We start from the raw sequence: 14,401 nt of genomic DNA on the forward strand, positions 1-14,401 counted from the left end.
GATCAGTGTTTGTTATTTGTATAAAGTAGTATTCAATACAAGTCTTAAGTCTTTTTTTAAAACCTATTTAAAGCCATTTGATAAAACTTAATATTTATTGGACATTTGCTCATTTTACATATTAAAAATATCAACAATGATCCCCCAAGAGGGGGGTTCCTTCAATTATGATGCAATTTATGACGTAAGTGAAAATTCTTTATAGACTGCAAAACCTTGGGTCGAATCAGAAGTGACGAAAATAAAAATGTTCTGCTCGGATTTACTATGACGATCAATAATGTTCACGTTAAATATTTACAAATTTGTGGGTTAAACATAGAAAATCCACATCTTCTCACCTGGACAACTTCATTTGGTCAATTTAAAAATTTGAAAAAATATCTCGTTTGTTCGTTTATACTTCGAATGAAAAGCCAAATAATATTGTACATCCAAAAGCATTTAAATAACTAATTTAATAAGATGTTGTAATTGTAAATGCTTCTTCAATTTGAAGCTTAAGAAATTGAGGGAAAATGGACTGCTCTTAACCAATAGTTATACTGAAAAAACGTACATTTTAAAAATTGGGATGAAATAGTAATTGGTTAAGAGCAGTCTATTTTTCATCAATTTCTTGTGATTTAGTTTCTTTGGAATGTCAATGGTAATCTTGCAATGCTAGTATTCAAATTAAAGAAATTGAGCTAACAATAAAATAACTGGATTTTAAGTAAATAGTAATATATTAATGAATAAATAGGTTAAGTAATTTGATAATTTTGGTTTAATAATGTCATCAAGGCTAATCAAAATGGTACACATGATAAATGCATAAAAGTTGTTTAGTAAGAGTAATATCATAGTGTTAGATGAACATAATTAAGATGTATATTCTATCTATTAAAAATATCCGCCAAAAATAACATCACATAACATTAAACGGATGGACTTCCCCATATAATGTTGAAATCAAAATAGAAATAATTATTTTCCCATAACATGATATGCAACAATCACTGCCATGATGAAAGCTGATAAGACAAAGAAGAAATCTATAATGGGAGGACCTCTATTAGGTGGATAAATAGTTCGTCCTTCTTTTTTATTGTCATACTCCTCACTTTCGGAATTGAAATTATTGTGATTTCGAAAAACACTTTGCGTCTTTGGGAGTTTTCTCAACATTATCGTTGTTCTAATTTTTGGATTTCAAGTTGTTGTTGAGCAATATCGTGGAGTGCCGCCTGTATTTCACCCAAAAGGGATTCTCCTTTAATGACAACTTCTTCTAATTTTCTTGCAGCATCCTTGTTCTCAGTATCTAATTTGGAAAGTGAAGCATTTTGAAGCTCAGGTGAGGATTCTTCATTAGGGAGAGAGTCGATGAGAACTTCAATGTCTTTGGCAGTCCGTGCAACAAGTTGAGCAAATAGGTGAGTGTGATCCTCATTCGTGGAATTAGTCGTTGAGGTTGTCTTTGTATGACTCAAGCTTGGAAAGGATGAAGGATTAGCACACTGTTGAAGTATTCCCAAGCTGTTGGTGAAGTTGTCGGCTTGCTATCAAGGATCAAGGAAGGAGTCATTCATTTCATAGGTATCAGATTTTGAGGCAATAACTTTTTTACCTGATTCACTGCGTCTTGAAGTTGTGTCAAACGATCAGCCATATCTGTGAATGTTCAAGGATGAGAAAGCCCTGATCCAACGCACAACGAACTTCAAACCTAACGTAAACAACAAACACTTAATTTTGTGTTTTCTGAATTTCTTCTTCTCCTGGAGCTTCTTTTCTATAGAAAACGGCATTACCTTTATTGTACCACGCAACCTATTGTAGAAATTGAAACTGGGGGGAAAAGGCCTGAAATTCGTTGGTAGTTAGGCAAATATTTTGAATGGTACCAACTCCTATTCATCTCCTTAAGTACTTTCTATCTCCAGATTGTCATTGTCATATTATTTCTCCATATTTTTAAAATGAATTACATATTTATGTAGTGTACCAGGTGCTACATTGTATAAGTCGCAATTTAAGATGAATTTTTCTAATTACCAACCATTAATTAATCATTTGATTCGATCTATTAAAATTACATGGTTGTTATGTATTTATAAGTAATATAACGATGGCCATTTGAACATAATAATGTGGCAATGAATACTTCCATTTTAGTAATTTATATTACAATACTCGAAAAATTACACCATCAATATATAGATCATCCATGTAATATTCAATTATTGCACTATTCTCATTCCAAATACTACCAATCCTTCATCTAAAATTATTCATCTCATTGTTTGGTTGCAGCTTATACAACATTCTTATGCTAGTTATAACTTGAAAACACCATAAATATTATAATATATTTCATAATATCAAAATTTTACATAGTATTTATTTTGATACTATATTATATTTATTGATAATATTGTATTTTATTGCGTAGCTATTCATAGTATAATATGATATATATAAAGGATCATCAAGAAATGTGTTCAAGTCCTTTTAGAAACGGAGAATAGCTATAATATTTTTGGCAAAGGATGATGATTAATAATATTAACATTATAGTAGTATTGTGTTGCGCGACATTTTCATTTCTTCAATGAATTTTATTAATTAAAATTCATTTGTTGTATTTTTTTGTAATTGACTTCTAGAAAAATGTTAAAGGTATCTGTATAAGTCATCGACAAGACGTTACTAGCTAGCACAAAAAATACCTTCTGTAGTTTTATATGTTCTGGTAATATCTGGAGGGGAATAAAGATATGTCACTCAACCTCAACTTTTAAAAATCTAAATGGCAAAAGCAAAGTGAATTTGTACAATATTCCTTTCTTTTTATTTCATCAGCATCAGAGAATTTATGTGAAGTCACGTGGTAAAATTAATATATTTTCCATAAACACAGCAAATCTGAACTAAAATAAAATGTTTTTTTTATCAAAAAGCTTGGGATTGCTATATTTTAAATTTTACATTTTCCTTCAAGTCAATTACAAAAAAATTACCAAAATTGAAGTTTAATTTAAAAATTTTATCTGTAAAAGTTAGAATAGTCTTTTTGGTTAAGGATATATAATATATATAAAGGTAAATCTTGAATATAAAATAAAGAGATGAATGATGATTAATTAAACCTTTAACGGATTTTACAAGAGAAAGTATTATTAATATTATATTAGACAGTATTGTGTCCGTGATATTTTCATTGTTTACTGAATATTATGAATTAATTTTTCCGATATAATAATAGGATAGTTAGTTGTGTGCAGGGAAACCTTTTAAATTTATCGCAGACATGTAGCTAATGCACTGGTTTCACATTCGCTCATCTTGCTACTCACCGAATTGAATGTGATACTTTCAGTCAGCTTAGTTCTTACATTATTTATTTTTTCTTCTATTCTTCTAATATAGTTATAATTTTTTATGGAATAATTATTGAAATGTTTGAACAGAATATTAAATTTTACAAAGTATATTCAGAGCAGTTTTCGGGGATTAAGAGTAAATTATACAATTTGGGCTAATTTAAAATTTTTGGGGGTAATGGGAGTATATTTTAATTACGTGAAAAAACATGGAAAAAAATTTGAAAACCAAGTTTTTAGAAACCTTTTAGAAAAGGTTTTTGTACCCTAATCAGTGGATGGTATCTCATTTAATGTTAGCATCATTCATTGTGCAGATTTCCTTCAACATCCAAATCGGTTGCTTCATCATCCATTGGTTCAAATACATATCTGTCGCTCTAAATCTTGCATGGAATCATTGTAATATTCTATAAGAATTGAAGATATGTTTAATAAAGATGAATAATACTGGAATGAAACGTAATGTGAGGAATAAAGAGACTTATCATCCTTCATCTGTAGCTCTTCCATTGAAACTCCTTCCAAAGTCTATTCTATTTCGTATCCTACTTTTAGAAAACACTTTCATTGATTTGAGTCCTTAATTGTCATTGATGTACATATAAAAATTCCTCATATTTATAACACTGAATTGTTATAAGGCAGCATTATTTCTGTAATTCTAGAAATTTCATCATCGCTTCCGATTCCATTATTACTTTAGAGTCTCTCCTGTCATTGGAAAAAAAGTAGAAAACGATCCTGGATTATGAAGTTTAACGTTGTCCTCTTTTCTAAATACCTTTGACAGCAAAGCCGTAAAACAATATTCAACTCCCTTATTACCTAAATATATAAGTTCATGAAAACTCTTACGTCTGTTAATAAATTATCAGTGATCTTATAAATTTAGTAGACTTATATAAGATAATGTGAATTTCATGTAACATATTTCAAAACTTTAAATATAATTGATAATGGATTAATGTGCACGTTTTGTAATTCAGTATTTTCAGAAATTAAAAACAACAGGTCTAAATTCAAGAAAAAAAAATCTACAAGAATATTTTTATTAATTAGAATATTTTAAAATTACTAGCTAAAGATCTATATTTCCTGTAAATTCTTGACGTTGAATGTGATGAACAGGATCTTTTTGATCGTTTTATAATTTGTTCAAATTTTCAAGTGCAAAACAAAATTATTAGTTTCTAAATTAAATGATAATATTCATAAAGATATAAGAAGAACATATTATTCCATTAAAATGAAAACTAAAGAGTAAAAATTCAAAAATTGCATCCCTCATGCTATTCAATTTTGTAGCTAGCTATAAATATCTGGCTAGCTATAAAAATATTGAACCGTTTCATCACTAAGTTTCCGGTCCTGAGTTATAGACTAGCTACTTCCTCCCTCTTTTCTTTCTCTTGCTTCTAAATACTTGGAACGCGCACATCACGTTTCGTGTCGAAGAAACTTAATTTGTTAACGACTTAAATCGTAAGTACATTTCGAATCATTCCTCTCCAGAGGATCGTTAGGTGAACATAGTCAGTCCTATCCCTTCAACGATGCTTCCGATATTTTCCGATTTCTGGATCTGTTCCCATCTCTTGAAACATCCTCTTGATGAGCTAAAAGGTGAGTTCTACTTTGGTCTTGAGTTGAGCATTTCCTATGATGATTTTCTTACATCACCATCTTTCGACTGAATTATGTCTTGAAAGAAATAAAGAACGGCCAACTGAGATTTTGATTAACTTGATTGCATGTTCAAGTCTAAGGAATTTTATTCTAATTTAGATATTTTATTTATTCTAGGACTTGATAATCCGTGATAGAAGAAGTGGAATGCTTTCTGGATGTGAAGTGAAAAATGTAAGTGTGGCTTGATTGTCTATACATGAGCTTTGTAATTGATTCACTGATGAATTTTAAATATCACCATCTTTCGCATGAATCTAATGAAATAAATTTATATCTTAACTGACAATGAACTCTAGATTTAAGAATCGTCTTAGTCTCCCCTCAAATATTGACTCCCTATTTATTTTTCCCTTTTCTTTTAGGCAACTGGAACATGGCTACATGGATTCCATGTGCACTTGAATGAGTCACAATTGACTGGTAAGTTGTCCATTCACTTTCTTTAATGGTTTAAGAGTTGTTAGGTGATGATAAATGGTGTCCTGCAGTTCTGAACTTTCGTGTTTGATTAGACTTTAACTGAAACTACTATGACTCTTAACCATTATATTCCTATGCATTAACGACTTGACTAATGAGTTGAATCCTCAGTTTCAGGTGATGCTTGCGTTCCCTTTTACACTTTCTCAGGACTAGTCTGCATCAGGTAATTCAAACTATTCTTGGATATACTTATTCATGTTAATGATGTAACTTTAGATAACTGAAGGAATGCTAACCGCATATCCGTAAATATAACGTGTTTGATAATACCAGCTACTTCTGATATACAACTTGAAACAAGATATTTCCTTTTCTTATATATATTTTTATACTAATTTGTTTCTTTTATATCTCGTTTTCAGAGTCTGACTCAGCTTTAATTTGGGGCGGATATCTTCGGAAGAAAACTGACTATGATTTTCCTATCGATTCTGTTATATCTTTAAACTATATAAACATGTCTCATTAACATATCATTGTTTTTCTTTGAAGATGCGTTACGTGGCCGCCGCTCTTTTGTCAGCTATGTCCGGATCGGACCCTTCCAAGGCCTCCATTAAGTCCATCCTCGATTCAGTCGGTATCGAGTGCGAGAACGAGAAGGTAGATCTAGTTCTCAAGTCTCTAGCTGGAAAGAGCATTGAAGAAATCATCGAAGAGGGTAAGAAGAAGCTCGCCTCTGTACCCAGTGGCGGTGCTGCCCCCTGCTGCAGCTGGCGGTGCTGCTGCTCCTGCTGGCGCACCTGCCGCAGCTAAGGCTGAGGCTAAGAAAGAAGAACCTGAAGAGGAATCTGATGACGACATGGGATTCGGACTTTTTGATTAAACAGACTAGTATTCTCTCATTGTTATGAATTTATATGAAAATATATAAAATAAGATTCACTTCAATTAATCTTTCCATGAACTTTTTATTTTTAATACACATTATGAAACTTATTCATATCCAAGACATGCGAGGTGAAAATACATGTACTAAGGAAGTATTTATTTGGATTAAAATTAGTTCTGTTGTTTCTCACATGGTATCTTGCTTAGTTCTATTGTTCGAACTCAATGAATCAGCCGACCTTTTAGTGATGTTATAGTAGGTTTTTAAAATTCTGATAATTTTGGACTGTTAAACTGAGTTAACAATGTTGAACATGTTAGCCTGGGACAGGGGACTAAATACGGTTACTATCAACTTCTTGATGTTCAAAACTGGACGTGTGACGGTTAAGTGAGAGGTAATAAAAATAGGAACTGCGTTCAAAGATATTTTGCTTCATTGTCATGTGAATGAATCTTTCCTACGGGGCAATCGGTCAAGGAACCATATCCATCGTTCTCGTTCTTAATAATTATTTTTCTATTTGGATATTCATCCACACGCCTTCTGTCACTCTGATTAAGCACTCTTTGTGCTTCACTCGAAGGATCTCATCTCCTTGAATGGAAAGATCGTTCATTGCGCAGGTGCCTCTTTATATCAATGTTTATGATATTGCCTTCTGATCTCGTTAACCATTGTCATAATATATATATTTGACATGGTTTCAGATTCGACCCCGGTTTCACTGCCAAAAGTGTGAAGAAAATAAAGATTCATGATTTTTTTTAAGTTTTAATCCTGTATTTTTTGTCGTTCAGCGACAAAATTTGAATTTGTGACCAATTTTCCCCGAAAATGACAGTTTTTGCATGACAAAAATTTTGAAATCCCAATTTAGTAGACCTATAGAATCTACAATGTATATAAAAATAACCATTATTTATGTTCAAATGATATATAGTGGCCAGGACTTTAAAATAAAACTGTTTGTTCAGTTGTTTCTTCAATAACTTTTGTGCAATGGCCGTTAAAAAAATATCTATTAAGTGACAAACTGAAACGAAAATTCACACTTTTTGATAAATTCCTGCCTTTAGGTCTACTGATAGGAAAGGACTACAGGGTTGATTTACATGGAATTTTATTTGAAACTTAATAAGCTTTCAATTGATAACTAATTTATACCATTTCTTGTAACGAAACATTACAAAAATAAAAATATTACGCCTACTCCCTAATTTTATCGACGTATGAAAAAAATACCGTTCGTCATTAAAATGGATGATGGTACATAAAAACGTTTGGACCTATATACTTGGAAATATGATCGTTTGTACCTGAAATAATTTATTTTAGGCTAATGCGTTTAATTTTCTCCTACCAGCTGTAATATTTCAGGTGTTTTTTTTTAGGATTTACGCCTTTAAAATTTTATGCTAAATTTCGCATTATAAGAGGCTGCTACAAAAATACGGAATGAGCGATATTCTCGAAAAGTTAATCTATTATGGGGGCCCAAGATATTCTCCTCTATGAAAATGATGTCCAATGTGAGTCAAACTACTTAATACTTCTGAAAAAAAAAAAAAAAAATACGAAGCAACTGAAACTCAATTTTTGAATAAAACAATCATATATCGGAATGCAGGATATTGTGTCGTTACGTTACCGGCAGCTACTTGATATTGACTAAATCAAGGTCCAAAACAAACAACAGGTTCTCAAAACCACAGATATTTGACTAATTGATTCATTTGTAGAGCTTGAAAATGCTGAAGAGATATTTTTATTTCCGTCAGATTAGACATACGTTTACAAAAATGAGTACATCTAAAAAACTATGACATATTTTGTATTTTTGATTTTAGATTTGAAGTCTACATAAAATTTTGGTGTAGAAAAGAATTCTAAATTTGATATTTTCCCAATTTTGACAGTGAACCCGGGGTCGAATCTGAAACAATGCCATATATATATATATATATATTTCTCTAAAACTAATGAGTTCCATAAAACGACAGAATAATCGACTGAACGGTCCAGTGAGGAACAGAGTTTTCATCTTCCATCTACAGCTCCTTCATTGAAACTCTTGAAAGTCAACTTTGCTTTGTCTCTTACTTTGAGAAAACTATTTCATTAATACGAGTCCTTCAGTGACTTTAATGTATAGAACGCTTTAATCACTCATTTCAGTCACATTTATATCAATTCCATTTATAAGTTGTCCTGCGTTATATACGGTTTATATGGATAATTTTATAACCTGACTACTTTCAAGCTCACGCCTGATCCTTTTATTATTTGGGACTAGTGAGTCTTTTTTTTTCATTGAAAAACAAGTGAATGATGATTTTAGACTCATAAAGATTAAGTGCTTTTTTTTTTTTTTTTTTTTTTTGATATTTTGGTCTGCAAAGTATATTCTATTCTGCTATTACATATAAATAGTTATTTGGAACTGTTAAGAGATTGATTATGTGTTTTAAAAAAATATATAAGAGACCTTTTTTAACTTCTATTATAATATCTGAATATCATTCATTGCAATTCCCTAACGTATTAAGTCGGGCATCCTCTTCTAATCAACTAAATTGTTTGTCACCATATTTGAATATTACTCTAGCGAAACACTAGGATCTCCATACAAATAAATTAATTAGAGATAATACAGTTATTTCGAACATTTAAGTGATTATGTGTTTTATAATATACATAATAGATTTAATTTAACTTCTGTTGAAATATCTTAATGTAATTGCAATTCCCCAACTTGAGTGGGGAATCCTCTTCTAATCAGCTAAATTGTTTGTCATAAAATTGGAATATTACTTTTGTAAAGCTTTAGGATAGAGTCTTTACTAACTCCCGACTTAATTAAATGTAATTACTTAGAATTACATTATTTTGATTCTTCTAATCATGAATTGGGGATATATTCTCTATGAATTATTCTATCTCTTTCTTTTCAGCAACTAACATATAAATACATGATCATCGTTATGAATTAATTACATCATTATTCAAAGATCAGTGGAGGATATATATATATATATAATATTACATATTATTTGAGTAAAACTTACTACATAATCTTGTACAAACACAATCTAAAGTCGACACTTAATTTTTGAAGGGAAAATTAATCAGTTTAAATAATTAGTATCATATTTAAAAAAAATTAATGTAGAGAACTCTTTAACATATATCGACTCTGATTTTGAATTGTATACATCCAATCAAGCTATAATTTTTTGCTCAATAATAATTTCTTTATGATTTCAAATATTATCCGAAAATGGAAGAGTTGCTTAAAATACCATATGATTTTGTTCTAAAATTACAACTACGACAAATATTATAGCCTTTTAATTATACAAAGGTCATAGTGTTAACCAAGTGGAATTTTTTATGACAAATAATGTTATTCACAAGAAAGGGGTGCGAAATTGGAGCTTTTTCTTCTCCAAGTGGTATTTTATTGAAGCTATGTGACAAATTAAGATCTTATTGTTGGTTTATATTTTTAGCATGATCATTTCATGTTCAATAAATAATAATATCCACTTATTCTTCATATATTTTTGATTTCTCTGCTGTATTGAGGGTTTTTTGATAAAAATATACCAAATATTCAAACAAGGATGTACTCGTATATCCTTAATTTAAAGAAATATATTATGGTCTGCCTATCCTCTATAGTAAAATTTTTAGGTGGGTGAAATAAGTTTCAGACTATTTTTTGGCCGGATAATTTTTCGATTCTATTTTTAATTTCAGTTGGTAGCCATTTTTTTGTGAAGTAATTCTGTTTCCTCCCTTGTTGATTCTTTCTCTTTTGCTACGACGCCGCAGCGTGTAGATCCACATTGATAATAGTCTTGATTATTCCTTAAATTTCTCTAGTGAAATCCTTGATTGACTGAAAGTATGGTTAGGGAGGACAAGGCAACATGGAAATCCAACTATTTCCTCAAGTTGGTGCAACTCTTCGACGAGTACCCCAAGTGTTTCCTCGTGGGAGCCGACAATGTGGGATCCAAGCAGATGCAACAGATCCGTGCTTCCCTCCGCGGAAAGGGCGTGGTCCTCATGGGCAAGAACACGATGATGCGTAAGGCCATCCGTGGACACATTGACAAGAACCCCAACTTGGAAAAGTTGTTGCCCCACATTCGCGGAAACGTGGGATTCGTGTTCACGAGCGAGGATTTGGTTGCAGTGAGAGATTCTCTTATCGCCAACAAGGTGAAGGCTCCAGCCAAGGCCGGTGCTCTGGCTCCTCTGGATGTGAGGGTCCCTGCTCAAAACACAGGCTTGGGTCCCGAGAAGACTTCCTTCTTCCAGGCCTTGAACATCCCCACCAAGATTACGAAGGGAACCATTGAAATTGTGCATGATGTGCACCTCATCAAAGCCGGGGACCGAGTGGGCATGTCCGATGCCACACTCCTCAACATGTTGAAGATCTCTCCCTTCTCATACGGATTGGTGGTGCAACAAGTCTATGACTCTGGAACCATCTTCCACCCCTCCATCCTTGACATCACGGATGATGACGTCAAAGCACGCTTCATGGAAGGAGTTGCTGTTGTAGCCTCTGTCTGTCTCCAGGTGGGATATCCCTCCATTGCATCTGTTCCTCACTCCATTGCTAATGGAATGAAGAACCTCATGGCCGTCGCTGCTGTCACAGATATTACATTCAAGGAGGCTCAAACCTTAAAGGAATATCTGGCTGATCCCAGTAAATTTGCATCTGTCGCCGCTGCACCCGCTGCTGGAGCTACTAAAGCTGCAGCTGCTGCTCCTGCTAAGGCGGATGAACCTGAGGAAGAATCCGATGATGACATGGGATTCGGTCTTTTTGATTAAGTGTTGTTATTATTCTCTTAGAGTTAAATATACCTTAATTGTTATACAACCTATGGTACCTTCTTATCCAGTCTAACCCTTTTTGGATTGTAATAATACTGAGTTACTTTTTTTCTGTTCGTGTTGAGCTTGGGGGTTGTTATAGATGTGCCAGATTTGATAATGTTACTTATTTCTTCTTATTTATGATCTTCATGGATAAGGGATGTGATTTTAGATGGTCTGGGATCTAGGTGCTTCAATAGGGTTAAATTATCGTCTTCAGGACCATTTAAATAATTACTTATGAGATTGACAAGGTTATTAGTGAATGGTGCGAGCTAAAATGTAATATCTTAATGTGATCTACACTGTTAGTAGTTCTAAAGACTTACAATAAACTTCACTCCTCATGTCATTTTTCCTTCTAAAATAATTTTATGAAGTGAAAAAAAGAATTATTATATTCTTATTTTGTGATAAATAATAAATTACATTGCGTGTTAGGTTATGCAAGATCATACTAATATCTACTCACGATTGCTAATCATTTTATCATTCAAATTCTTTATTCTTAAGGAGATATCTCTTACTTAAACATGTCATTTTTCGAATAACTTATTAAGGAACCTTTGATTTCTTGAGTAATAATCCGTCATAGATTTTCAATAATGGGTGTACTTAAAAGTTTGATCTCGGATGATTATGGAATAAGTGGCTTGTCAATGCAATTACGAGCAGTCTAGCTTTGAGTAAATTCAAAATATTTATAATATACTAAACTATACAGTAATTGATAGAAACATCATATGCTTCATCACTTCATAATGCACATTATATAAAATGCTAAATTATATATACCAACTCATCTTGCTTTGAACAAATATATTTGACAACAGAAAATCATTTTTTCATTACATTTTCTTCATCAATTAAATCACAATGTATTATTCTAAATTGTGTACTTAATCAATTCCAAATTTTCAAAGACGAATATTACGAAATTTCTTTTCGACTTTATTTCATCCACTTTATCACAGCTTGTTTAATCATAGTAAGAAAAAGATTAGTTAAATGTCAGAGTGGATATTTGCTTATACAAATTTCTTATTTTGAAAAAAATCACCGTGCTACATTCCTTAGAGGATGAAACAATCAAATTATCGTTTGAATGTATTATATTAATAACTAAATGTGGATGACAACATGCATGGAAATGTTATTCATTTATTTCCTTAATAATGTTCCCTTTCAGATTAATATTATGAATTTTTAAAGTGTAATGGAATATCCCCCCTGGGGGCACATATTCCCCCAGGGGGATATCTTACAGGGTGCTACATTCGAAAAAAAGTGAATCTATTATTATTTTTTAAAGTAATAAAAATAATAAAAAAGGATTTACTATAAAAAAGAAAGTAAATAAAATATATTTTTTTACAAAGACCACGTTATTAAAGGAAATATTGATTGAAAAAGTAGTTTGAGAAAATCAAATATACATATTCTCTTAAAAAAGGTCAAATTAAATTCCCCCAACAAAGTACTAACTACAAAAAAAGAAAAGATTAGTAAATATATGTCGTACGTCTCTGCCACTGATTCAGACACGAGTCTGATTCATAATGGAAAAAGAGGACGTTTGGTCTCCCTAAGCCAAAGCTTATGAACCAAGTAGCGAAACGAGCACGAAAACGATAAACAGGTGAAAAATGTCTTGGTCAGAATGTACTTTTTTTTGTCCACCAGGGCCAGTATTTTGCTATTATTTCTTCCTTCAAGAAAATAAAAACACTAACGATAAATTAGAATATATTCGTGTATTTATAAAAAATAGCTAGATTTGAGGCATAATTGTAGAATGTAGAATATATTCTAATTTTAGTATTAATAAATAAAATAACTATTGACTATAATTTAGTTATTTTAATGATAAATTGTGTGGGATGATAAAATAATGTATGGGAGTCGTCCGAGAATGCTCGACTTTGACAGCTCTGCATCTTTTCCTTCAGGGAAGCAGATGAGCTTTTTGAACATATCAATGGTAAAGCTTTTATTTGCTCTTTACTTTAAGATTAATTTATGGGAAGATACTCCCTTTATATATGTATCGTGATCGGAGAGGATCTTCCCATGAAGAATCCGCCCACTAGATGTAAAACTAATTAGTCTCCGATAATAATATAAAATAATTGAAACAATGTTTCGACAATTGATCATTTTAATTTATTTCTGAAGTGGTTCGCTATTAATGGCGTGTTCTTTTAGTCTTTATTAAGTTAAATATCTTGTTCATGACTATTAAATGTATCTATTAGTAATTTGAATTGATATTAAAACATTATATTGAATAATGTTACATGTATCGCAAGGCCATGGTATATGAGCACATTTGAGGTCAATTTTCCCATGGAATTTTCTTTATATATTATCTGTAGGAGTACAACCCCTTCCAAATTCCATGAAAAAACTTATTACGAAAAAGTGAAGATCCTAAAGATATATTGGCAGACAGTGGGAGCTAGTGTATCACTTCAAGGAAACACGGAGGTCAAAACTCACCTATCTGAGGAGATACGAAGGAATTGGGGCTTTAATAATATAAATGATATTTTGAACTGCGTTGAAACTACTCACCCAGCAATAGTGATACTGAAACAGTGCCTTCCGCTCTCCTCATTTCATCTCTGTAGGTATACAATTGTAATCTTCAAAGATGGTACTGGCAAATTTGCAAATAAATTGAGTTCTTATTATTCCTATCATCTGATATAATTAATGTATTATTAAAAAGTAAAATAATTCAATCAATACAACTTTATAAAGACTAGATTATCAATTTTAAATATAGATAAACATAAAACACGCGTTATCGTCATAAATAAATGAATGACTTCATAGGAAAAGCGACATCTTGCGAAAAAATATGAAAAATACTGAACGTACTAACAGGTAGTACAGGCTAACGGTCGCATTTCACAACTTATTTTAAAGTTTTAGGTCTCCCTAATTTAACATACATAGGGATTTTCCAGGCTTGTAAGCGTTCCGCTATTTTGGCATTCTGTTAAAAAAATCCGTTCAGCGTTCATCCATTATTTCCGTTCCGTTCCGTGTTCCAATCATAATGATTAAAATTAGGTATTTTACGAAAGAAGGAGAGCTCTAACCTTTTTTCTACCTCACG

At 31.8% G+C, this 14,401-nt stretch overlaps 3 protein-coding genes across 3 annotated transcripts; 2 read left to right on the plus strand and 1 right to left on the minus strand.

Moving 5' to 3' along the window:
* Positions 1-709: 709 nt before the first annotated feature.
* MED21 (mediator complex subunit 21) lies at positions 710-1,768 on the minus strand. The gene is made up of 2 exons (XM_040723761.2): positions 1,613-1,768; positions 710-1,544 (listed from the first exon to the last, which is right to left on the minus strand). The coding sequence occupies exons 1-2, from the start codon at positions 1,652-1,654 to the stop codon at positions 1,170-1,172; spliced, it is 417 nt and encodes a 138-aa protein (XP_040579695.1). The 5' UTR covers positions 1,655-1,768; the 3' UTR covers positions 710-1,169.
* A 2,944-nt stretch (positions 1,769-4,712) lies between these two features.
* On the plus strand, positions 4,713-6,434 carry RpLP2 (ribosomal protein LP2). Its single transcript, XM_071893196.1, is given in 3 exon segments — positions 4,713-4,853; positions 6,036-6,245; positions 6,247-6,434. Coding segments are annotated over 2 exon segments (333 nt in total). The 5' UTR covers positions 4,713-4,853; the 3' UTR covers positions 6,370-6,434.
* A 3,711-nt stretch (positions 6,435-10,145) lies between these two features.
* RpLP0 (ribosomal protein LP0) lies at positions 10,146-11,281 on the plus strand. Its single transcript, XM_040723048.2, has one exon. The coding sequence runs from the start codon at positions 10,288-10,290 to the stop codon at positions 11,230-11,232; it is 945 nt and encodes a 314-aa protein (XP_040578982.1). The 5' UTR covers positions 10,146-10,287; the 3' UTR covers positions 11,233-11,281.
* The last annotated feature ends 3,120 nt before the right edge of the window (positions 11,282-14,401 follow it).

Source organism: Lepeophtheirus salmonis, chromosome 13 (genome assembly GCF_016086655.4).
Source record: "Lepeophtheirus salmonis chromosome 13, UVic_Lsal_1.4, whole genome shotgun sequence".
In the NCBI taxonomy this organism is placed as follows: Eukaryota; Metazoa; Arthropoda; class Copepoda; order Siphonostomatoida; family Caligidae; genus Lepeophtheirus; species Lepeophtheirus salmonis.

Coding starts and splice junctions, on each gene's coding strand:
- MED21 (XM_040723761.2), bottom strand. CDS start 1,654: ATGGCTGATCGTTTGACACAACTTCAAGACGCAGTGAATCAG. Junction 1,545..1,612: donor TTCAAGACGCAGTGAATCAG/GTAAAAAAGTTA, acceptor GATCCTTGATAG/CAAGCCGACAACTTCACCAA.
- RpLP0 (XM_040723048.2), top strand. CDS start 10,288: ATGGTTAGGGAGGACAAGGCAACATGGAAATCCAACTATTTCCTCAAG.